The 25,234-nt window shown below is 44.1% G+C and overlaps 1 protein-coding gene across 3 annotated transcripts in view; it reads right to left on the reverse strand.

Moving 5' to 3' along the window:
* Positions 1 to 564: 564 nt before the first annotated feature.
* Positions 565 to 25,234, reverse strand: part of SPOCK1 (SPARC (osteonectin), cwcv and kazal like domains proteoglycan 1) — a 500,723-nt gene continuing 476,053 nt past the window's right edge. For all 3 annotated transcript variants that reach the window (XM_006017185.3, XM_025196024.1, XM_025196025.1), the window contains 4 exons: positions 23,033 to 23,254; positions 21,641 to 21,703; positions 12,295 to 12,432; positions 565 to 7,201 (listed from right to left, as the gene is read on the reverse strand). In XM_006017185.3, the coding sequence (XP_006017247.2) occupies positions 7,011 to 7,201; positions 12,295 to 12,432; positions 21,641 to 21,703; positions 23,033 to 23,254 (614 nt within the window). In that variant the 3' untranslated portion in view covers positions 565 to 7,010. The remainder of the gene's footprint in view (positions 7,202 to 12,294; positions 12,433 to 21,640; positions 21,704 to 23,032; positions 23,255 to 25,234) is intronic.

Consider the following 25,234-nt stretch of genomic DNA (forward strand, 5'->3'; position numbering starts at 1 on the left):
AGTACTGTCAAACCTCAGGCATTAAAGGTGCTGTGGTGCTCAGATAACATGGTAATAGAAGGCAATGCATAAATGGCTAAGATAGACGTAATAATATTAGCAGACAGGAAGCCAGTTTGGTAGGGCCAGCCTCAGGTAAGTCCTCTTTACAGTCCCTTTATACTGACTAAGATGTATGGAAATACAGTAGAAAAGAGATGGGGAAACTATTTTCCATGGACTACCTAGCAATTTTATTCTTTTACTGTTGAAGGCTTAAAGTCAACTTCTCGTCTTATAGTGAAAATAAGCTTCACTGGATGATATTAATTGATTTAATGACTCAGTCATGCACACACAACAGATATTTATACAATTATGAATTATAAATGGGTTTTGTTGTCTTTCCTCATTGTATATTCATTTAATTTTAGCTTGATTTATATTGTAGATAATGATGTTAAAATGCCTCTCTTTACAGCGTAGCCACAGACCTCTTCAGGAGGGACTTATTCAATAGAAGCTCCCGATTTGCAAACTTAATTAGGGAGGAAACAAGATTGGAAAAAAAACTAAGTTAATTAGTTTCTTTAAAAAAATCAGTTTTTAATACACCCAGTTTTTGGTTTTTGTTTGAAAGTACAGATTTCTAAAGACATGACATTAACTTCACAGATTAACAGCCGACATTGGACAGAGGTACAGGTATAAAACTGAAATATAACATACACCATCCACTTCAGCACATGATTAAAATGCTGACTCAACACACTGCAGTACTTTGAATCCCCATAATTTAATAAAACAAAAGGCAGGCAATAAGGAATGGCAGACAAATTAAAATTTATTGAGACAGACAGAAATGCAGCTATTTAGGACTACAGTTAAGCATTTACAGGTAACCAAAGAGGTTAGCAAAATATTCACATTCCATTTAACTCCGTATGGAAAAAAGCATTCAGAATTTACTACGCTATTCTAATTTACTATGAGAGTCTACATTCCGGTTACAGTAGGGACATCAAACTTAAACACGTAATATTTGGATCTCTCCTTACAGTGCTACACATTTAACAGTAACGGACATCAGCAGCATTGAGAAAAGTATAAAAAGACCAAAAATCACCTACTGTAGAAAGGGCTCTTTGATGTGGAGTATAGTATCTGTACAAAGCAGTCTATGTATTAAAGAAACTTGAATGGTATACAGAAGGGACTGCAATGAAAGCCAGAGAGTGGAAGAAGCTAAGCTTGAGAGATCTGCGGGTGGGTAGCATTTGCGACCCTCAGATCTTGTGTCATTTGCTGCTCGGGGGGAGAGAATGCTACAAAACTTCTAATATCAACATATTCCCATGCCAGAAATGTACATTGAGACTACAGACTAGGCTGAATAGGTAAAGAGAGCATTCACTAACAAACCGTGTGGTTTTTAAATATAAACTTTACATTTGAAATAGAAACTGTAGAATAAATATTAAATAAATGCTTCCAATGGTTTAAATAATAGCCCCCTCCTCCTTCCCCCCGCCCTCCCCCAAATAAAATTCACGCCCTTGGAGTGTTGACAGAAAAGGCTGAAAACAACAGCAGAAAACCTGCGCTGGCAAGTAAACTCGACTTGGGATGTCCCTCAGCCGTAATGAAAAAACCACCTAACGCCTTGGAACGGAGCGGGACTCGGGAGTGCTCGTCACGTAAATCTTCGGCATCCTTAGTGCCTGTTTCCGTCTTTCCCTTTTGGAGGGTCAGTGTTTGGAGGCAAATGGACTATATTTGATGTTGCAACAAAAACGGAAGTTGAAAGCAACCCGGGAGCATCTTAGCTACCTCTTCGCATGTCCCGGTTGTCACTCAGGACAAACACGAGAAAAGGGAGGCTTTATTGGCTGCACTTTGCCATGGCCACTGGCTCTGGGAACTGTGCACTAAGTGCCTCGTTTGTTTTAAGGAACAGCAAAGGACTTTGGGTAGTGCCTCTTCTAAAATTCGTAGGAAAAAAAATCAAAAGAAAGAACTCTGCTTTGTCATCACTCAGTTGAGAGCTTGATGGAGCCTGAACCATGGCTGTGCTTTGAAACTATCCGCATTAAGGTACCGACAAGTTACCGACTGGGAGTACTGCATTTTCTAGGAAACAGGGTGACTGGCAAAGTTAAAAAGTTACAATGAGTCAAGCTGGTAGACCTGGAATCTCCACCGGATGGTTTTCTACAGACTTCAGTGGAGTTTTACCTCAGCTTGGACCTTCATTGGAGTACCCCCAGCCAAATATATTCTTAACTTCCTCTTCAAAGAAAAACAGCTCTATATATCAGGCTGCGCAGAACATAAGGCCTTGTTCTTTTATACATATGGAACAGTTTCTTTAAATCATACACACATGTATGCTTTGCTAAAACAGGTCAGTGAAGTTACTTTCCTTGAATTATGGCCTATAACAGAAAAGTGCTTAAGCACGTTCTTCCAGTTAAGTGTACTTAAATAATTTCTTGAATAGTCCTGAACCTTGAATAGACCTGCGAGCCTAACAACAGCAAATGGCTTTGCAGAAGTCTCCAGCAAATGGGATCACACAGGGTGCTCTAGCAGCAGCTACCCAAGGCCAAACTCAGCCTCCAGTTGTGCGTGTACAATTCTGTTGATAATTGCTTGACTTTGTGCAGGTGCATCTGTGCACACGTCTCAAGCAGTAATATATTCAGTTTTGCTATGTTAGTTAGTTAATGTTTTTTCTGAACGTAAAAACAGCTGCCCTTGCCTGAGAGACTCAGGTGATTAGAAACTGCAATTTCAGGCCATATGCTAGGGAGACCGGAGATGCAGACTTGAGGGCAGTGGAGTGGTGGAAGGGCTTGTTCAATGAAGCCGCCAGGCTGCGCCTGCCCCCGGTGTAAGTAGTACGAGGCGGTCACTACTCCCCTGCATTTCCCTGCAGGGGTCCTGCTCACACAAGGTGTGTATGAGGGGATTTGATCCCCCTTGGGGCTTTAAATGATGCATAGTAGTTTGTCAGTCTGCGGCACAGCTGCAATGCTAGGAGGATATTGGGGTGCTGTCAGTTTGCTCAAGGGACCGTTGTGTGGGGTTAAGACCGTTTTTCGTGACAGGAAGTAGCCTTCTGATTTTATGTTAAGTTGGAGGCTCCTCCCACTTTGACAGTGAGGCCAAGTGCGGGTGACCTGTGGTCTCGAAGTCCCACACTGCAGGGCTCATGGGCCAAAGGCAGAGACAATTTATCTGGTTAAAATAAACCCCAGGGTGAAGACAGCCATGACGTGCACGATGCTGAGTAAGCAATTTGGCGATGCAAAAATCCTGGATATCAAAAAAGGCAAGTAGAAAAAAATGCTGGATAAATTCCAGACCTTTCCAAAAGTGGTTTTTCAAGAGCTAGAAGCAGGAGAAAGGGATTCAAAGCTAAGTTTCTCGAGACAGTTGCCAATCGTTGGTGCAGTCTGGTGCCCACAGGACTTCTTTGTTGACCTCTCAGTGGTTCTTCAACCAGTCTAACTCAAGTGAAATCAATGGCATCGCTCCAGGTTAACAACAGTGAACGAGGTCAAGATCTTGACCGTTTTGCTGCTTTTGCCACTCATTATAATGACAACACAGAACGGTGCTACTGGGTCAGATACAGTTCAGTCACATCAATGCCGCGACAGGCCTTACGGGGCATATGAATATCTAAAGAGTCAGGAGGAATTAAAATTCGCCCCACACCTCCGGTCCTAAAGTGCAGTAGGTTCCTATGTTGAAGCAATGCCAACTACAAAGTTCCCCAGATGGCTGCACTTAGATGCCCAAATCCCACCTAAGCTGTGTTGTGATCGGGATTGGCGTGAGGTGTTTCAGCACCAAATGGTGGGTACCTACTAGACTGAGCCAGATCTGGCCCATTGGAGCTCTCTCTAGAGCACTCAATGGACAGTGTACAAACATAAAAAGTCAACTCTAAAAGCAGACTTACCAGTTTCACAGAGAAGAGACAAATAATCACCTGGACCATGCAAAACAGTGGCGTATTTATGTTGTTCACCCGCACGCTCTCCCCCCAACTTCAGTGGAACCAGGCATTCATTATCTTGCCTGAACCAGCATGTAGAGGTGGTTCATGCTGTCCAATTTGAGCTAAATAGCACGCCCTGACACACAGGGGAGGAAGAGGGTGAGAACAGCACTGAGCTTATGAACGGCCTCATCCTCACAGGTACGTGGCTCTCGGCCCAGTGGCAGGATGGGGCTGTACACAGCCAGCATACAAGAAGGACTGGTAGGGTTGAAAAAGGGTGAAAAACAGGTGGGATCATGGCTCCATCTCCATGGGGGGAATATGGAGGCACAATGCCTTCCTCAGGTTGCTCGTCGGGTAGAAAGGTTGCATGCTATCTCCTATCCAAAGCTGACCAAAATCTTGCCTTATAAAACAACTGGCATGAATATGAGTGGATTGTAGGACTTGTAGTAAACCTTTAATGCCAACAGTTTTTGTTAAGAGCCGAGCCCTTGTAGCATATTTGCAGATACAAGCTGGTTTTTGTGCGTCTTTCCTGATGATGTTTGCTGCATACACGATTCCTACTCTTGTGTCGTTTTCCCGGTGTGTTGCATCACTGTACCGGCAAATCCCTCGAGCGTGGATGTGAATGGTGCCTGTCCTTTTACATTCTGCTCAGCTATACAAATTATCACTACCTTGATAATCGAAGCAAAAAAATGATTCATCTCCTCAGACAGGCTCCTTTTGTAATGACCAGATTTTCTTTCTGTAAATCAAATAGCAGGCAAAGGCTTTGAAACAACTCTTTAACAGGAAATCCAGCTTTTGTGGGTGTAATTATCATCAGCTGGAGCCTCCGTGCATTTCTGCTCCGTGTATTTATACACACGCAGCCCCAGGCCAAATATATAAATTGCACAGCTTAAAATGTTTTAAATCTCAGCTAGCAGCACCCCATGCCTGTGAAACAATATCAGAGTCCATTGCTATGTCGGTATAATAAGATCACTTTAATGCAGTAGCTTTTCCAACATGAAGCCATAGGGCTGGAGCCTGAAAGTCCTCAGCTGTGTAAGCACTTGCAGTGAAAAGGATGTGTCTTCAGGCCTTTATATGGAAACCTTTAAACAATAATTTTATCCTTGATCACCAGAGCCCCAGGATAAGCATAAGTGGGAGACACAGACCAGAAAAAATGACCCGGGACTCAGCTTTCATAAGAAAAGTGAATTCAGGCTCCTGGCCTAGGGTGACAGGTGAAACGTGCTGCTTGCTGTATGAAATCTGGCATTTACAGTGGCAGGTTTCATTTAGCAAACTGGACCTTGAAGTGATATTTAAACCCCCAAAACTAATCATGGAAGAAGCAAGATAGATAAGCAGGCAAAATACTACTTACATAGAGCAGTGGCCTGGGGTTAAACTATATTGCACAGCTGCTTTGAAAAGTAAGTCAGTGAGTTTGCAGTAAAGAGGAGACTGTTGAATGGAAAGCTAAAGTTGTACTCTGAAAAGCTACTGGCCCAATTCATTTCTGGTATAACACCACTGACATCAGTGGAACTACTCGTGTGTTAGGGCTACAGGAATTAAAACCTCTCGTGGATCATTTTTGTCCTCTTAAGTGCAAAAATGAATTTGCAACAGAAATATATTTCCTCCCTTAACTATTCGCACGTACTGTGTTTTCTGATCATCTGAACTAAACGACAGTAACAGAAGACGTGATAAGGTGCATTCACTTTATCAATGAATTACAACAGGAAAGGACAGGGAAGAATGTCATTGCAGCATGCTGAGCTGCCGCTGGAGAGAGAGGAATGAATGGGAGATATTTAATGAATTACAGGTTTCATTTTGATAATGTTCTTTTCTTTTATAGACACGTACGGGAACTTCATATTAAGCAGAAGAGATGTTCGTCTGAAATATCCCCGCCTAAGGTAGTTTCTAAACAGATCAAATAAATATTAACTATTTAAAATAAAGCAAAGGACAGCCTATTACTTTTGATGGTTAGTGCCTTTGACAGCTTCATTGCATTTGAATGGGGAATCACTTAAGAATAAATGAAGTAAAGGCAGATCTATTGGCACGTTGTTCAGGAAACAGAGGCAGCTCACATGAAATAAGTGCAAACCGGTCCCAAAACAGAAGCGCAAGATTTGCTGGTTGGGAACTGGTCACAATGATCTAGAGATGCAAAGCAGTCTCTACTCAAGCCCTTAGAAAGGGGGTTATAATCCCATTCTCCTCCTACGTGGTCTGAACTCAGCTGTAGCCACAGGGATGTAGCATGTTTAAGGGGCAAGACCACATTGTGTTGAACAGGGAAACTTGTTTTCTCACTGTAAATGATCTGATCCTGCAGCTTTCAACCACCTGGAGTTTTGCCATTGACTTCAGCGAGGGCTGGACTGAGCTTGTAGTAATCATTCTTAAGAGAAAAACTCATAAACAGGTTGCTTTCTGATGTTAACCCACTAACAGTAGGGTAGTAGGGAGGGATGACTTACTGTACAGAGATGACTTACTCTTTAATGGAAAATGCCGAACAGAGGAAAGAAACCGAGCCACCTGCTTTTCCATACACCCTACCATTTTAAAGCAAAGCAGTTGCTTAGAGCACGATCAGAAAGATTCAGTTAAGAAATTCAGTTTTGACAAAGCCTCTCTGATGTTGATAATATAAAGAGGGCTTCTAACACCTGCATTGGTTTGCCGAGCCCCTTCTGCGTTTTATTTTTATTTCAGAAGATACATTTAACAAGCTTTGCAGATGGGGGTTAACCTATGAAATGTTGTTGAAACAAAACTTATTGCCCTGGCGATGGACCAGAAAAAAAAGGGAATAAACCGTATTGAAAACAGTAGTTGGTTGGAAAAAACCCCCATCTCCGAAATGATACATACTGTACAAAATTAAACAGTGGAGCAAGAATATTTTGTGCCTGGTATTTTTAGATACAATTGCAGAGATATGAAGTGACTTGCAATATTGTGCAAACATGAGTCCTCCGAAATGTGGGAACTACCATATATAACCAATTTCATCATCCTTATCATCATCTTCATCTTCATCGTCCTCATTAGCCGCTCTTACATGAATCTTCAATTTCCCTTCTTTGTCCTTTTTTGCTGCTTCATGTTCCTCTTCAAGATCATCCAGCAATACGACAGAACCACCGCTGCCAAAATCCCCTGAGGTTTCTTGTTCTTCTTCTAAAATAGGTAAGAGTTAAAGGTCATTCTTTTACCCAGCACCTCCAAAGACTTTTGAATCAACATTTGTTAGTATCCCTATTATTCAAGCTACTTCAGTTTTGGCACTAAACTGATTTTTAAAAGAGGAAATTTTGCGAAGTACTGCACAAGTGCATATAAAAACAAGCATTCATCTACTGTGTGTACAAAGCCACATGACTGGAAAGGAATGAATGGAATTTGATAACAGGATTAAGAATGAGATGCAGAGATCACGAGATTTCTGGTTGACATCTGTCTAAGGAAAATGATTATTATCTGATAATTATTTGGAGGTATATATGGAGCAAAAAAAGCCTGTGTTTTGTTACTGAAAATCCATGGTATGTGAGAGACGTAGTTTCCTTTCACCTGGAAAGTTCTGAAATTCAAAAAAAGTCATCCTGGTTCAGGATGAAATTTTATATTTCAAAAATGGAGTGAAAGGAATTACGCTGCAAACTGCAAATCTAAGGGAGAGAGTCCAGTTAGTCAATCGAAGTGTTTTATTCTGACCATTTTAAAATGCTTTGTTTCATTTTAAATTATTAATTGAAACATACTTTTATACTAGATTAAATTTTAAAAATGCAAACTTATCCTGAATAAGAAAACCGACATTTTGCATTTGAAAATGTTGAGATGAAACCTTTCCAAATGTATCAAATGCTATGGCCGTGTCCAGACAAGCGTGGCTGTGCGGTATGTGGCACTGTCCCATGGCGCCACACAATGCACATTTAGGTGTTTTCTGCTCTGCTACCTTGCAGCATTTGGGGGGGGGGGCAGGAGGGGGGTTTGACCCTGAGAGATCCCAGGGTCAAGAAAACCCACACAAGAGAAAAGCAGGGCGGCGCACATGGAGACAGCAGGCGCTGCCTGAAACTGGAACCTGGCTGGCCAGCGCCACGCTCCAGCTGCCGGCCAGGCTCCCAGCTGCAGAAGCACTATGGCTGCAGCTCCCCAGCCCCCAGGACCCAGGTAAGGCTGCTGGAGCCAGCACAGTTGCTCCCCTACCCCACCCGGGGTAACCTGCTGCACACCAGAAGGTGCGTGACATGGGTGTTCCCCAGGGACAATGAGCAGCGTGCCGCAGCTCATCTGGACCCGGCTTATGAGTCAAGAAAGGTTTGAAAACTGCCCCCTTCCAGGTAATAGTTTTGGTTTTGATAAATGAGCACTTTTTGATCAGTTTTAAACTATGTTATAAAATCCCCATTGCTATTAACTCTAAGGGTATAAGCAGATGTTACCAAACAGAGCGGATTAGCTATGGTGGGATGTGTCCTGCCACAGCTGACCAGCTTCATGGGGTGAAACGCACCTTGCCCGCTCTCCCACATCAGGCAGAGGCCCGATGCTGTGTGACAACAGGCAACACGTTAGCTATTTCGAGAGATGTACCTTGGAGATTCCCCAGGGCACATCTGTGGGGAACAACAGCTTTCCCTGCTTACAAAGACGCAGCTCAGAGATTTCCCAGGGCTTGTTTCTAAGCAGGGAACCTTTCTGTCCTCTCCTTGGAGAAGTGCCTTGCGGAGCATTTCTAAGTAGGGAAGCCCAGCTCTCTGATTATAGAGACATGCCATGGACATTCCCCAAGGCACGTCTCTAAGGGGGAAACCCTGGCCTTTTCCATTTACAGAGATGCATCCTAGAGAGAGATTGCCTGAGGCACATCTCTCTAAGAGGGGAAAGCCAGGCAGGCAGTCCAGGGGCTTGAGGAGCCCAAGCCCGTGCGGTAATTCCTGGGGCTTGCAGGATCAGGCCCCTCAAGCCCTGAGAGCACCGGGGGAGTGCACCAACAAGCAAACAGCTATCTGCCGTGATAAAGCAGCAGGAACTATTTCCACCTTTATGGTGGTCACGGATTTGGGGCATTTGTGACATGACCGGGGGTATGAATGTCTGTCTGCTTGGGCTTTGTGCTGCCATAAACCTTTTTAGGGTCTTGGAGCAAGGCATCTGGGAGGTGGCCCACTCCTCCAGTGACTAGGCAGTGTATAAGAGGCTAAGAATTTTTTTGGGGAAACCTTCTGGTTCCTGCAGGGGCAGAATGATTCAGCTCTTGGCTCTCCCACATTTAGAAGCCAGATCTGGTTAAAGATCTAAACCCCCTCTCCCTGCTTGGTTAGTTTGAAAACTGGGGATGTTGCCTCCCAGGGATAAAAGGGCAGCGTGCCCAGCTTGAAGGGGCCAGGCCACTATGGGACCCAGAAGAAGGGGCTTCAAGAAGAGCTGGTACGAGCTGGCCCACGGGGTGGAGCAGTTGCCCCAGAAGAGCCCAGAAGCCGGTGTCCAGCTTGGCAGGCAGGGCGGCATGCTGGGGGAATGCCCAACAGTGACTCCAGCTGCAGGGACCCCCGGCGGTGATGCAGATGTGACCCCCGTCTTCTCCTCCCCAGCACGTGGCTGGCACTGGTGTACAGGTTGGTACACGGAGGGTCCTGGCCCCCGTGCTAGGTGGCCCGGGCCCCGTAACATCCCTGGGGCAGAAGGCTGGTGCTCTCAGGAGTGGGAGAGAGCCTGGGAGGGGCCTGGAGGCACCGAAGCCCTGAGCGGTGGCAGCATCTTGGGCTTGGGTTTTTCCTAATCCCGGTGTGAGGCCGGGCAGCTGGCTTGGCATGCAGCCAGCATTCAGAGGATGCTGGATGGACTAAAGCCCAAGAGCTGCAAACAGTAGCCCAGCCATCGATAGCCCAGTGGTAGAGCTCTTGCCTGCCATGTCGGCTACCTGGGCTCTGTTCCTGGCTGGGGAAATATAGGAGAGAGTTGCTGGAAAGAGGGAATCCCCACCAGGGAGCAGGGCTTCCCTTCATCTTCCCCTGCCCCCTCCTCCGGTGTGCCTGCACCTTATATTTTGTGAACCTGAGCCTTGTATTTTCTTGTTCATTTGCCTCTGCCCAAAGTATGTGTTTGTCTTTGCCCTTACTGAATCCGCTCTTGCTCCCTGGGCCCCCTCCACAGATACCCAGGGGAGTGCACCTTATTGACCCCGGATCCCCATCCTCTCCTGCACAAATGTTATACCCCAATCCTGTTCTTCCCTTATTAAATTGCATATGGTCCAGTTCCCACTGGTGTTTCAGCTCTACTCTATAGGGAGGAGGAGAGCTGCTTCTCCATAAGCGGTTATCCTTCCCATAGTGCACCCACTAAATCCCTTAATTTGGAGAGGGGGTACCTGGTCTGCGTACCACCCAGGTTACACCTGACGTAACACAGACCTAAGATCCTACCCTGCCTGCCACCAGTAAAGCAGGGGAACCAGGGCAGCCAATGTCTTACTTTTCTAAAATGTTGCCAATATACCTCTAGAGGTCCCAGGCAGAGGGCTAAGCCCTTTGCTACAGAGGAAAGCAAAAACCTCCACTATCCACACCAATCTGACATGGGGTAAAATTCCTTCCTGACCCCAAATACAGTGATCGGTCTGACCCTGAGTGGAGGGACAAGACCCTCTAGCCAGAAACCTCCAGTTTGCTCCTAGCAGGAGTCAACACACCCCAGTTGGAGTCCCCAGCCTTAAGTGCTAGTGGGTGTTGCAGGCACACTGGTGGACAAAGGTATGCAAGAATGGTCCTCCTTCTACATCTGAACCGGGTCACTAGATAAATTTAGGCTGATCTGCATCTTCTTGCACACATTTGCTGCCTGCCTGCTTGGAGTACATGTCTAGTTGGTGTGGGGACAAGCCGGCAAGCAGGACTCTGTATGCTTGGTTTTGTAACCACAGATGGAAACACCTTTCATATGCTCATGTGTCTATTGTAATTATTTAATTGTATTTGCATAGTAGTCCATGCACCTACTGACTGTGGCACAGCGACTTCCAGTATCATGTTGTTTTTAGATCTTCAAAAGGTTTGCTTTCTCTGCTGTTGCTAGAAGCAGAGCAGTCAAACCTACCCCCATAGAGACCCACTGAAGAAATTCCACTTAAATCTTGTTTGCCTAGCTATTCAGAATGGGGCAGTGTGAGCATAAGGCCTCTGGCAGACGTTACACTTAAGACACAATTAACCACTTAATTGCATTTTAAAGTGTAACCTGGCTACATGTTCATGCCTTTAATGGCACAACAAAAAGCAAAACCAGCTACCAATTTATTACACAAAATAGGTGAAGGTGAAATCATTTTGTGGCTGGCTTCCATCATGCTTTAAAATGAATGTGAGGTCAGGTGGACTGCACTGGGTCACAAATGGGTCCCAGTGTGGTCTCTTGCAACTGCTGATCAGCTGATCTTCAGCAGGATCAGGACCGCATTGGGGCTCAAACCCAGGTGTGATCTTTGTCAGCTGCCGATCATCAATGAAAATAGTTCTGTGCCTATTGTAATGACTTAATTTTAGCACGCATTCACAGTCTTCCAATATCACCGTAACTTCCAATATCACCATGTTGCTGGCTCTGGGTCTCTGGAGCCAGCCAAAAACCAGCTGATTGTAGGGCACCTTTGCTGTTGCATTGGCACTGACAAATAGGGCAAGATTTGGGTCTGATCCTCAATCACATATCCCGGCATGCAGGAGGTGCAACTGTTGGGATGTTTGGATTGTGGATCAGATCCCATCGTGCCTCCAGCTGAACATCTGTCAGCAGCCTAACTATACTGTAGTACTGACAGTTTCAAAGGACTTGGTTGTTATTTTATAAAACTCCCCATAGTTAAACTTTGCATTCTTAAGGAAGCTCTTATTTATGAAGCTTCTATAAGTGTGTTTGCTACTGAATAAGGAACAATACAGGTAATAGCCATGCGCGACAGCCTCACATCCTTTATTTTGATAACAGTTACTATATTTCCAAGCTGGTAGCAAAACCTTTTTCTCATTTATTGTTGTTCCCAATTTCATACTGTAACACCTGCCATTCTTTTGGAATGAAAGTACATGAACACGCAGCCACCTTTGGACTGTGAACAGGAACATGTGTGACTGCTTTTGAACACTGGTAATTATGCTGCCTACATTGTCACCTTTTTGTTATCATAGTTCATCTTCCCACTGTGGCAGGCCTTACAACAAAGTTAATTTCTCTCTTATCTTAGAAAGGATGCCGTTACTCACCACAGCTGACTGTCCCTTGTTTTCTTGAGCCGGCTATCTCATTACCATACTTATCAACACACCAGCACTGCCCTGTACTTCCATGACATTGTGTTGCTTTGTAATAGCCTTCTTCATTGCATCGTGGAATGAAAGCACCTAAATAAAGCAAACCACATAATTTTTATAGGCGCAAAGGAGAGAGTAGACTATTGTGGACTCATTTCTCATTTATACTGAGGCATTTAGCACTGCTGTGGTAGTTTGAAGTGGGCACACAGTACACTTAAGTAAGGATTTAGCATTATTAGAGAAATCAGAGTGGGGCCAATCTGAAGGGGTTTTAGCTCAAATAACAGGCTCTTTGGGCCTCAGCTCCTGCTTTGACCTGTAACAAGCAACAAATAAAGTCAAACCATAAAAAAATAACCTTGACAAACACACTTGAACTGGAAACCTTTGTATTAGCTCCAATTCAAAACATGCTTCTGCTTTCTGAAAAGTGCAGAGGATTTTCTTCTTTGTGCTTGAAATGCAAATGCATGTTCTGAAGTAAGGGCCTCCTAACATATTACTGGGTGGTTTTCTTTCCTGTGGGAAATGTATTCTTTTCAGATGCTCCACCTCATGGTTGGTAAAAGTGCAGGGTCCCCATCTTCCTTAACGGTGGTAATATTTTGCAGTGCTATAGCACCATCTTTCCAAGGGTCTCAAAGAACTTTACACACATTGGTGGAGTTAGCCTCACAACACCCCTGTGAGTTGTGTAAATGTTATTATCATCTTCACTTTGGCTAAGTGCAGGCAGTCAAAAAGCCCGAGGCTGAATCAATACAATCTGTGCAGGTTAGTCGAAACTGGGTAGACTGAACCGATAAGCAAGTGAACAGACATTCACTTTTGATTCCAGAAATGCAGCCGCATGCCTGCAGTGGCCCAGGCCAGAAGCAGGAGGTGGGGGTGGGGGGCAAGCCGACTAATGGCTACAATGTTCCAAGTTGCAACACTGCAAACTAACATCAGGATGCAGTTTAGTTTGCAATGGTGCAAACTCATTTAAACCCCCAAAACTCATACACATGTAATGTGTGACGCCATTAAGCCACACAAAGGGAAATTTCTGTCACATGTACGTCGTGACATCATCACGTGTACAAGTGCCCTCTGATTCTACATTCAACAAGGTTTATCTTAAATCAGTTTTGGCCATTTTGAAAGCGGTTTATGTGCGCTGAAATTCTGTTCTGTTGCTGGTTTAAACTGGTCTCTGATCACTTATACCAGTTTATGTGTAACTTCTGTCCCTAGCCTTTATGAGCAAATCTGTTGTCTGTTCCTGGTCATTGTGTAGGCAGAGGCAGCAGCTATATCTGTGAGGTTACTTATTCTCTATTAATTATTCCCTGAGCCTTGCTTGTCTGTTAAGTTGAACTTCTTTAATGTGGGAAGAACTGAAAAGATCATTGTTGTCCAAACGCATATAAATTCAGCAAAGAGTTATTCAAGAGAAAGTGGAGGGGAGAATCTAAGGCACACATGTGCTTTAGGTTTCAGCTCTCATTGAACGTTGTTTGTGACCAAAACTTGACTGTTCTGTCAAACGCCTGCTGGGCAACAAGAATTTGATCTAGGATCAGGTGCTCTTTATTCACAGAGAAGGACCAGGTGACTCTGGGAGGATGTGGTTCTGATATAGACAAATGATGAGAACGTACATGTTCTACAGCACAAGGCTGCCTGCGGCAGACCGAACTGACTACACCCTTGGACACAGCCATGAGTGATGGGTGGTGCATTAGTTTCTGTGCCCCAGGTACAGTCCCTATTAGAATAGTTCCTCAGATACGCATCAGACACACAGGGCCTTTTCTGTTTCTTTTGTTGTATGCTGTATCAGCCCTTTAAAAACTGCAGCGTGTGCCCCCCATATCCTGTTCAACTACTGACAGTATTTAGCCAAGGTTAGGGCATAGCTCTACATGCTCACTAATCTTCCCTGCCAGATTGTCACAATTAATTTTGCTGTGTTGAGGACCTGATCCTGAATCCACATAGTCCTAATGCAAGCCCATGGACTGAGGATTCACTGCTCTCTGTTTGCATCTCAGAACCAGGTACAACCCATCACTGATTTAAGTTCTCCATAGATCTCCTTTTGGGTTTAAAATGTGGTTTCCTTCCAATTAGAGCCATAGCCAGGCCAAAATTAATTCCAAATTTCATTTTAATTTATGTCTTTTCAACTGTTTATCAGATCAGTCTTTGTGTACCACGATAATGATCTCTGCAAGGTATCTGCCATCTGCTCGCTATTTAATTCGTAACAAATTGAAGCACAACTCCAGACTTATTACAAGTTCCCATGTATAAAAGAAGCACTAATGCTTTTCAGGGATTGGAAGCTGAACAATACAATAGTTTTAAATTTTTTCGTCTAACAAAGCCCTTTTGCATCAGCCTGTGAGAGAGTGGTGCATTCTTGAGCCTGCAGACAGGCAAGCTCTCAAGAGAAGCCTGTTTTATTGTTCACACCACTTTCAGTAGCTATAATGCAAATGTGCTTCAGTATGAAAAAAACTCACTTGTCCTTAGAGATCAGTTAGCTTTATTCCCCGGAGAGGTCTGCATAGTCTCTTTCCATTCTTTGCTGGTTGCTTCAGTTTCAAGCACAGAAAAACAACCTCTATTGTCTCAAATGATTTTTGAGAAAGTAGCTTTTTCCTTTGTCAGGGATGCCAGTGATTTACTGGTCGCACAATACTTCCTTTAACTAGTTCCACGTATACAGCATCTCTGCATATTGTTCGTGTGCGTCAAAAAGGCTATTTCCACTGTATTGGCCATTGAAGAATGGGGAATGAATGAGGAAGCACTGCCCAAATGCCATGCAATTACTTATATAAAAGACATACAAATGGGAAGCCAGTCACATATATTATGAATCCACGAGTTTCCCATCTAATCCCACTGCAGCTATTAAAGCAGATGTCCAGTTTTTAAATGTCAGAAATGTAGTTCTGAAACATCCGAGCATTAATCTTTCTCTCTCTGACCTGATTTTAGTGAACATTTTTACACTTATTAACAGTGCTGTTTTAACCAGCCAAAGCGGGGGTCTTAGCATGTTTAGATAGAGATGCCATTGGTGTGTTCATATACCAGGAGAACTGCAAAGAGGATGAATATTCCTGATGATCAAAGACTTATTTGCTTTATTATTCACATTCTAATAATAGAGTGAGTGTGCTTAGCCATACTGCTTCCGAAGCTCAAATTCACTGTTAAGTCACTTAATTCAATATTGACCCAAAAAGACTTTCCAAATTCATGCCTGTTCCTCTTCTTATTTAAACACTATGGGCTCCTATACATGTGCAGGGAGGTTGTGCTGATGTGCTGTAATTACAGTCCGTCAGAGCAGACTCGATTAATCGTTGTAATTACCGCACTCCAGCAGACTCTAGCATCACGTGCATCAGCGTCGCTGCGCTGAAAATGGTCGCAGGGCACTTTAAACTAAAGCTCATTTGACAAGCTTTAGTTCAAGGTGTCCCACCACCATTTTTCAGTGCAGGGACACTGATACACCTGACTCTCTGGGCGCTTTTAATTAGTGAGGCTTTCAGAGATGCACTAATTAAAGCACCCCAGCTGCCCCTCCGGAGCACGTGTATAAATGCCCTGAGACCTGATTTGGACTACACAAACCTAGAGAAGTTTATGTAGCTTAGATTCTCACCTAGTATAAAATGATACAACTCAACTGGAAGCAATGGAGTTATATTAATTTACATCAACCGATGATCTGGCCCCAAGTACTGATTAATGCACGAGTCTAAATGACGTTATAAGGGGAGCCGGTATTTCTATATTTAGATTCCCTAACATGGTGTATTACAAATGTGTCTCAGAATTTATTTTTTTCAGAAGCTTCATTATGTCTGTTCTTTGCATCAAACCTGGATATTCACCATGATGGGCACTCAAAAAGCATCAAAAATGCTTTGCATTTGTTGCAAGTGACACAGGGCGCATCTACATGAGACATCATGTTGCCATAGTGACGAGCTACGTGACTGTAGCTTGTTGCTACAGTGACGTAGCATTGCCGGGCATGAACCATGACTTGCTTAAGCAAGTATTAAATGACTGTGTAGTAACAACCACACAGTCTACTGCACATGTAGACGTGCCCACAGTGTATAAAAGCAAGGGCCCCAGCTCTCTTTATTCACAAGTGACTGAGACGCCACTAACTTCACGAGTCTCACAGTTGATGCACTTAGGCCTGTTCACCTAGGGTTCAAAGCAGGCCAAGGGATGATGCACAGGAGAAGGGGAATTTCCCTTCTGCAAGTGGAATGTAGATCCCTAAGGCCCCAGCTACATGCTGACTGGTTAATCGCGCAATAAATTTAGACCAGCCACATGTGCAAAGCAATTATCGCATGATAAAATTGACTATCCAGCGATCAAAAGAGCCAACCAGCTATAAAGTTAGTGCTTGAAAATGTGTAATAACTGTATAGCTGGTTTCTACCCAGCTTTGATTTGAATGGGTAGCAGGGCCCTGATTCGCATGTGCTTGTACACTGAGCCTTTCAATATCTAATTAAGGAGCTAGAGATGGGGCAAGCCTGCTGATGTGAGGTTGCACATGTGAGGTCTGAATGCTGCAGTCGGTGTATTGGCCAAGCAGCTGAGTACCGAGATTAGCACACGCACTCCCTAAATTCACCTGCTGGAGGCAGTGTCACCAAGACCGTACATATCTATGAAACAAAAATGCCTCTAGAGGAATCGGTTACAGTAGTGGCAGAGACATACCAGAGCCGTACCCTATGACTTTCACACACCTCACATCATATGAATATTTTGATCCCAGATTTTGGTTTGGCCCAACATAAAAAGAGAGTTCTCGTAAGCAGTGTCAGTCCTCAGTTCTGTGTTTATATAGCATTCATCCCTGTCAGATCGGCAAGCCTTCCTGAAGGCCCAAGTCCTCAGAGAGGAGGGTTTGGGATGGAGCCATCTCACTGGCTATACCGCTCATTAAAAAAAAGCTGCCAATCATTTGTCAATCAAATGAGTCACACTTTGGTTTCAAAACTCCTGCCCCTCCCACCTGTTTCCTCCTTTGTGTCTGCCCCTGTTTGGCCCCTGCTCAGCTTCCAACCTTATTACATGCTTCCTTTTTGGCTTGGCTTGACCTCTCATTCGCCCTTCCACCCTTCTGCTTCAAACCTGCTCCATTCTCACGGCATCTCTGGTTCTCCTTGCATTTGAACTCTCTTCCTATGTCTGAATTAGAGACTAGCTTTCCTAGAGCACGGAGTTTGCCACTGGAGCGTTCTGCAACGTCCGACCCAACTTTCCATCACGATTCTTGAAATGATTCTCACCCACCAAACTGGGAGAGAATTGTGCCTATGCCACTGCTATTGCTTCACAGGAATGAAAACAAGTAATAATGAACCAGCCTGGCATGTGTACTGCATACAGAAAAAAAAGTATAGGCTGCTCAGGATACTTTGATGAGAGCTAGCTGAGACTATAGGAGATGCTGGTTTATTTTCTGCTTTGTCACAAACATCTTGTGTGCTCTGGACAATGCACTTAGAATCTGAGCGGCAGAAGGGCTTGCGGGCTTAACCACTGCATTAGGTGCCTAAGTCCAAAATGCTGATCTTTAAAATCCTCACTGCCTAACCCTTAAGGTGCCAGGAGTTTGTGGGTGCCTGAGTTTCCAATGTTAAAGCTCTGTATGTGCCTAGAGTTTTGCTCCTGGGCATGCCTGCACAGGGCTTAGCACAGAGCTGTGGATCCGATGTCATCCAATGACTTGTCTATCTCAGGCTGAGTGCTAGTGAGCTTCAAAGACGTGTTTCTTTGCCTAGTTCACCTGCCGAGCATCCTGGTAGGCATTCTCAGAACACAAACCCAACCTGGACGCATCGGGGGCTCTCCCATTGTATCCGGTACCTACCTCTGTGGCTGAAGCCACACGTAGGCTCTAGGTGGAAGACATGGGCCCCCTTGAGTCATGAGGCCTGAGGGTATTGTGGGGTGGAGCGAGAGCGGCACTCTCAATTCCTCCTGTTGCCACTTCCTGTTTTATATCTGGTTTTCAGCAGAACAGAGAGTAGAACTGAGATATATCCTCTCCCATTTGAGTGCCTTAATCAATAAGCTATAGCGTCCTACTTGATTTCTCTTTTTTTCCAATCCGTTGAATATTTACTTACGCCATGCAAAGTGGAGCAGCACTGCAACAGCTAAGTCTCCTTTGTGGATTTAGCTCTAAGACTTTCTCTGCCTCAGTTTCCTGTCTGTAAAATGGGTCCTTTCTTCACAAGAATAAAATGAAGATAAATGTGTTAAAGATGATAAGGAGCCCAGATAAGTACCCGAGATTGACAGAATTTCCTGCCGAGCAAACTGGTAGCGTGTCTATCTCTGTGTTAGCTGTTACCCCAACTAAAATTGCTTGGATAGGCTGCTGATGGAAGTAGAAGTTTATTACCTTGGTGATGCAGGAGAAGTATTATCAGGCCGCACAGACACACTCTTTAAAAGTACAGTCTCTACAGTTAATTGTACCCTAAATATATCTGGTAGGCGCAGATGCATAGGGCTGTTTACTTTTTAATTCAGTCCCCTGGGAAGATGGATTGGATTTGAAAGCCTCCAAATTCAACATACCTAATGGCAATGGCTTTGAAGTATTCTGTTGCAATTGTCATCTGTTTTGTAAAGCATCAAGGAAAAAAAATGCCCAAAGACCTCGTTTTTCCTCAATGAGCACAAGTTTACAAAAGTCTTCCTGATACACAGTGTCTGGAATATAAATATTTCACTTAGCATGTCAGAGAGAGAGCAGGAAAGAGAATAATTAAAAGGGTAGCCTCTCTGATAGCGCTCATATCTTATTTTTATCTTCATTACTGCTACAAGCAGCATTTTTGTTTTCCATTCGCATGCTTTTTTGCAATGGAGGCAAGGGAAAAAAACATTGTTCTGCTCTGTCTAAATAGCAATGTGATCAGATAAGCAGCTCACAGAAGGGTGTCATTATGCAGACATACTTTCAAGGTACTAGCTGAAGCAAACAGTTCCTTTCTGTATTTGCTTGTAGCCTGTACAGCTATATATGTCATATACCTACTGATTTGCTAAACTTAGTTGGTTTTATTCTTTTCTTCAATCCAGTGGTCTTTGGGTATTGGGGCTAAGTGCACATTATACACTGGTTTTATTTTGCCTGCTCCTGTGATATGATCACTGCAATGCGATGTTCTATATTAAATAGTCATTATTTCCCCCCACGTCAGAACAAATCATTTATTTTTCAGCCTAGACAACAATTATTTTATCTTGTAAAGAACAACAAAGGAGGAAGAAGCAGAGGGCTAGATTATAAAAGCTAGTGGTTATGGATGCACTGTTCCCATTAGAAACGATTAGGAGTTGGGATGCCCGATTTCTGAGGTGGCTTTGGAAATCACAGCCTCCACGCGAGACGGGGAGAACAACACAGCGACTTCCTCTGCAACAGCCTGCGCCTGACCTGGTGCATGCAGAAAACCGGATGATGTGTTTTTATTCCATAGCCATGAACGTGCGGGTGTCTTAGCTTTGACACGGGCTGGTTGTAACCACAATGCAAATACATTATGGATGAGTGACAGGGCTGAACCGGACGCCAGTTGGCCTTGAGGAAAGTTTCAGGTTCCTCGATTAAAAACCAAGTATAATGGCATGTGTCTGTCTTGAAACGGATCTGAATCAGAACCCAGAGTTTCAACGTTACAGGATTCTGGGAAATCTTAGATTTACTGAAAATGTTTCCCCGCCTCTTTTAATGGGTTACAAATGGATTGAAATGGGTTTTACATAAAGCCTACATGACAACCCTGACAGGGCCATATTACTCTGGCTTTAAAGTCTAGGAACATAACTAAAGAGAGCCCTGGTCCTACAGTAACAAGTCCCAAGGAGTCTTGTGCATGTCGGGGACTCACTTAAGACCTTGCCCTGGGCTCAACGGGCTCCTACAGGAGTGCCCGGTGCCTGCTCCGATGTGCTGGAAATCCAGTGCGTTGAAGCAGACTTGGTTAATTGAGTCAGCTGAAGCATGGACACTGGTGTGCTCCGGTGGTTTTCTGTGCCATGTGTATCAGTGTCCTCACATCTCCGCGCTGAAAAAAAGGGTGGTGGGGTGCTTTGAAATACAAGACATTCGATGAGCTTTAGTTCAAAGCGCCCCGCTGCCATTTTTTCAGCACGGGGACACACAAAGATGCTGATAAATGTGACGTGCAGGCGCTTTTAATTAGCGTGGCTTGCTAATTAAAGCAACGGTGCCACGTCCTGGAGCACGTGTAAAAACGCCCAGTATCTTCAATGGGGGAAGTGCTGCATTTAGGAGGAAAAGAGCTGGAAGGGGGGTCGTGTTAGTCCCGAATATAAGCATTTTGCTGTTTCATTTCTTGGCATAAAAGGCCTGTCGCCTCCTTCTCTGGAGGGTTACTTCACTTGTCTTCATGGCCCCTAAAATTTTCAGAGTACGCTGACCTTGGGCAACTGTATGTAAATGTACACGGGTGGCTACTCTGCCTCTGCGGGTGTCAGATGGGGGCATCTGACAGCGCTGCACTGAACGCAGAGGCAGCTTGTGTGTTGTGTATTTTGCCTAATTATACCTGGTTAAATATTTACGGACCAAATCTTAAGTCAGGCAAACTCCCAATGACATCTCTGTCCTTACTGTAACCAAGTGCACTTTAATTGGCACCAAATCACCTTCACTGGAATGTAAGAGTTTGGGCAGAAAATATTCTAAAATAATGGCGAGTAGACAGGGCAGTAACATTCAACGTTAGTGGCACAGCACTACTCATTTAACCATGTGGCTGTTCAGATTTAAAAAACCCCAAATGCTACTGTATTATACAGGGTTCTGAGGCAAGAAAGAGCTTATTGCAGCAAAATATTTAAACGTACAATTAGACTAAAATGTAACTCGCCGAAAAGTACTTCTTATCTTGTGTCTGGAGGAAATCTGAACTCTTCTTGACTACGTACAAAGACGCTTTTAACCAGTCCTAGGATGTTTGAATAAAAATACATATCCTTGCAGTTGTATCCTCCAGGCGTAGCGATGTAGTCGCCATCATAACACCTGCTATAAATGTTGCTATCTCATTACACGTTTAATTTCATGAAGTGTCAAGAACACACTGCAGTGTGGTATTCCCACCTCAAAGCATTAGTTTCTAATTGCAAAACTATTACTGCATGTAAAATTCACAATAATCGCTGAAGCTTTAATGAGTTATTTAAATGAATGGCAAATAATCGAACTTACCCAACAGACTCTTCCCTCTACTTAGCTTTTGAATCCTGTTCATTTCATTCTGGCAAGGAAGACCTAAATAGAAAGTACGAGAGTCACTTTCCAGATGGTCCAGGACAGACTCTCTAATGACTGCCTTTGCTATCGACACGAAATACAGGCTACTGCACACCTGAGAACGGGGGAGCCCCATATGCTGTTACTGTACAGCAAAACAAATTTATGTCATTAGCTCTACTAATTAAAAAATGCACACCACGCTATACTTGCAAATAGTGTATGGGGGCCATTTTGGTTGTCAAACGGTTTTTCCTTCTCTCCAGCCAGCTGAAATAAGGCCAGGTTTCTAATTTATGATTTGTAATAAACTAATTTCCACATTAATAAGAAAACAAGTTCATCTGCTTTCTATTAGCAATAAAACACATTCCTAGATTTTGAGTGCTAGCAATTTAATTTGCTTCTTTTTTTTTTTGTTCGAGCACTGCCACACATTTAGTCAGGGGACATTGATAACATTCATCCACAATATTTGCCATCATTATACTATAGTCTTTTTTCATGAGGGGGTACATATTTTGTTCAATGCAAAGGAAGATGAACTTCCAATCTGACATGACTGGCAGGCCAGTCAAGGCATAAGAAAGAGGAAGGGACCTTGGGAAAGAAATGAAAAAAACAATAACACCACTATATAAATGTGAAAAAAAGAGAGCGAGAGAAACCAGAAATGGTTCCTCATTAAAGAGAGTTGCAATTTATTAAACCACGTGGTATTATTTTGTAATATTAATCTGACTGAAGGGTATAACAGAGTGATGGGGAACAGATTCTGCACTAACCTTATAGGAGATCATTATAAACAGCAATTTTCCCCAGTGCTTATATCACAGCCATCTATATTGTTCTCTGTAGCTATAAGAACACGTCACAAAGATGGGTAAATGGTGCTAATTCCATTTTAGAGATGCTTACACTGAGCCATGGGAAGAATTAAGACAAAGCTTGCAAACTTGCTTAGCTAAATTAAGCTCCTAATTCCAGATTTGGGCACAGAAATGCAGAGGTTGAGCAGCCAGAAATCCCACAGATCTCATGACCAGATGTGGCTTCCTCATTATTCCTTAAAAATCAGCCCTATCTTATGGCATCCAAGTTTGGGAATGTGTTGCCTGAGGCTTCCTAACATCCTGTCCAGTCCTCTGAATTATGCATGGGGATGACTGGCACCCCAGGTAGTAAGATGATATCTGTCTTACCTAATCATTACTAACACCACCAGTAATAAAGACAGAGTGTCTAAAGATCTGATGCCTTTACTGGATGACATTTGCTGCAATGTTTCAGCATCCATATTGTGATGTGGTCTACATCAGTTTTACACCATAAAACCAAACGCCTTACCTCCTGGCTTCTGAAAGCAGTAGCACCATTCGTTGTTTGAAAGCTTTCCGTCTTTGAAGGAGTCGCAGGAGTTGAAGAGGGGTTTAATGCACGGCTCGTACTTATCAAGATAAATGGCATTGATCTCCGAGTGATCCAGCAAGAGGTCATAGTTCATATCGAGTTTGTTGAACATCCAGCCTAACGAATCCTTACAGATGGGTAGTATGCTGGTGTCGAACCCTAGGAGAGCACAGATAAACAACCCCCTGATGAGTCACAACGCATAGCCTCCTACATGCATCATTTGGAAATTACAGCATTATTTCTCTTGCCGGGTCTTTTATTTGGAATATGGAGCAAATGTCTTCTCCGATTAACCCTTTCCTGCCCAGCAGCAGCGAGCCGATGCAAAGTACGAATGAACGAACTGGTTGAATCAAGTCGAAGCGGATGGGAGTCTGATCCGAGTTCTGGGGCAGAACGCCACTGACGCGTTGCAGGGAGACAGAGGGTGGGGATCCCCAAGCCTTACTCAACATTAACCCAAACTGTTGTTTCCTGTGTCCCACACTGCACTCCCCATCATTTGCAAGTGGATGTACTGTGTTTGCTTCAAGAAGGTGGAGCTGCAGATGCCCCATGAGAGAGGCTGCATGCATTGTGTTTGCAAACTGGTTTGACTCACAAAGTGTAGGAATCTTGAGGCACAAAGCCCATGTCCAGGAGATTATCAGGCCCATTTCTCACTCCCTTACCACATTATTTCATAGCTTCCTTTCGTCTGCCATGTCCAACCCAATCTTCCTCCATCAAGGCCCCACCCAGATCTGCTCTTGGCCACATGGCTGCTCTAATTGCCTGCTGGGCTCTTGTAACCTATGTTCCTCATTGATTGGGTGGTCAAGACTGATTGGGCGGTCCTCTTTTGTCTGAACTGCTCTGAAAACACCACAGTGCTTTGAAGCCCTGGAGTGCAATGGTTTTCTAACTCCACAAAAGCAAATCAGCTGAAAAGGCTGCACATCTGCACTCCTGCCTGCTCCTGTCTACTCCCGTCTTCTGTACCCAGCACCATGGAGCGAGAGAACAAGTGTATTTACAGTGCATGCTTGTACTGCATGCCTGTGTAGTTCTGCAGGGCCTGGAGAGACAGCATTTTAGACGCTCTTGGAGAACATTTTAATCACCCAAATGCCAACCTGGGATTTCTAAGGCAAGTCTTTAACAGGTCTCTTTCCACTTCCTTTTTCAAAGCTTGGCACACAGTTAATTAACCCTCACAGTATCCCAAGGGTGCAGGGCAATATACTGACAGGCTATAGCTAAGAGAACAACTGAAATGGAGAAACACAAAGTTCCAGGTTATGAAGTCTCCCACAACACGCAGGTACTAATGAGGGCTGTGCAGGCCCACAATGCTCCCTAGAGGACATACACAGGGCACCTTGCACATGCACCCTCCAGTACACAACCACCTGAGTGTAAGTGGTAAATCAGTGCCTGCCTTTCCTGCAAGAAGGGTGACGTTACTTTCCATGCAAGATGATGATTTTTATTCCCTTCAGAGGATGTTAAAACCCATCATCTACTCTAGGCACCATCTGGAGACCACTTACCTGTGCTCGCCTTGCGCTGCCCTACTGAGCATGTTCAATAGACCGCACTGTGGCGGTATGGGTGTCTGGGGTAACAGAATTGCTCAGGCATGCATGTTAATCCCACAGAAAAAAACACAAGTAGCTGGCATGGGGAGAAGAGGTCTTGCATTCAACTATCTAGTCATTAGGTTACTTGCCCACAGTAGGGTTTGAATCTACACGTTCCTGTTTCCATCCCAACTGGTCTAACAAACAGACTACAGACTAGGCATTTCCCAAAGCTTCCTCCAGCCCTTCTTTTGAAGTGGCTCACTGGGCAGCCAGATGGGGAAGGTATTGCGAATCCAGGAGAAACAGAGGAAGGGTGCCTCAGGAGGCTAAAACTGTATCCTAAACAAGAGATGGTGGTGAGTTTTAGACTAGATCTCCGACATACCTGGAGGGTAAAATTAGCTAGCAATAATTTGCTTTATTCACTGATAAAGGTCCACAGGTGACTTCAAGACAAGGGCTGGGGAGTACTTGAAGCAATACTCGTTCATGGCATGGTGGTTAGCTTGGAGGTGGGTAATGCATCTCTACTCTACCTTCCCCATCATTTTGGGGGGGGGGGGGGGGGCGC

The sequence above is a fragment of the Alligator sinensis genome, unplaced genomic scaffold (assembly GCF_000455745.1).
Source record: "Alligator sinensis unplaced genomic scaffold, ASM45574v1 scaffold111_1, whole genome shotgun sequence".
NCBI lineage: Eukaryota > Metazoa > Chordata > Crocodylia > Alligatoridae > Alligator > Alligator sinensis.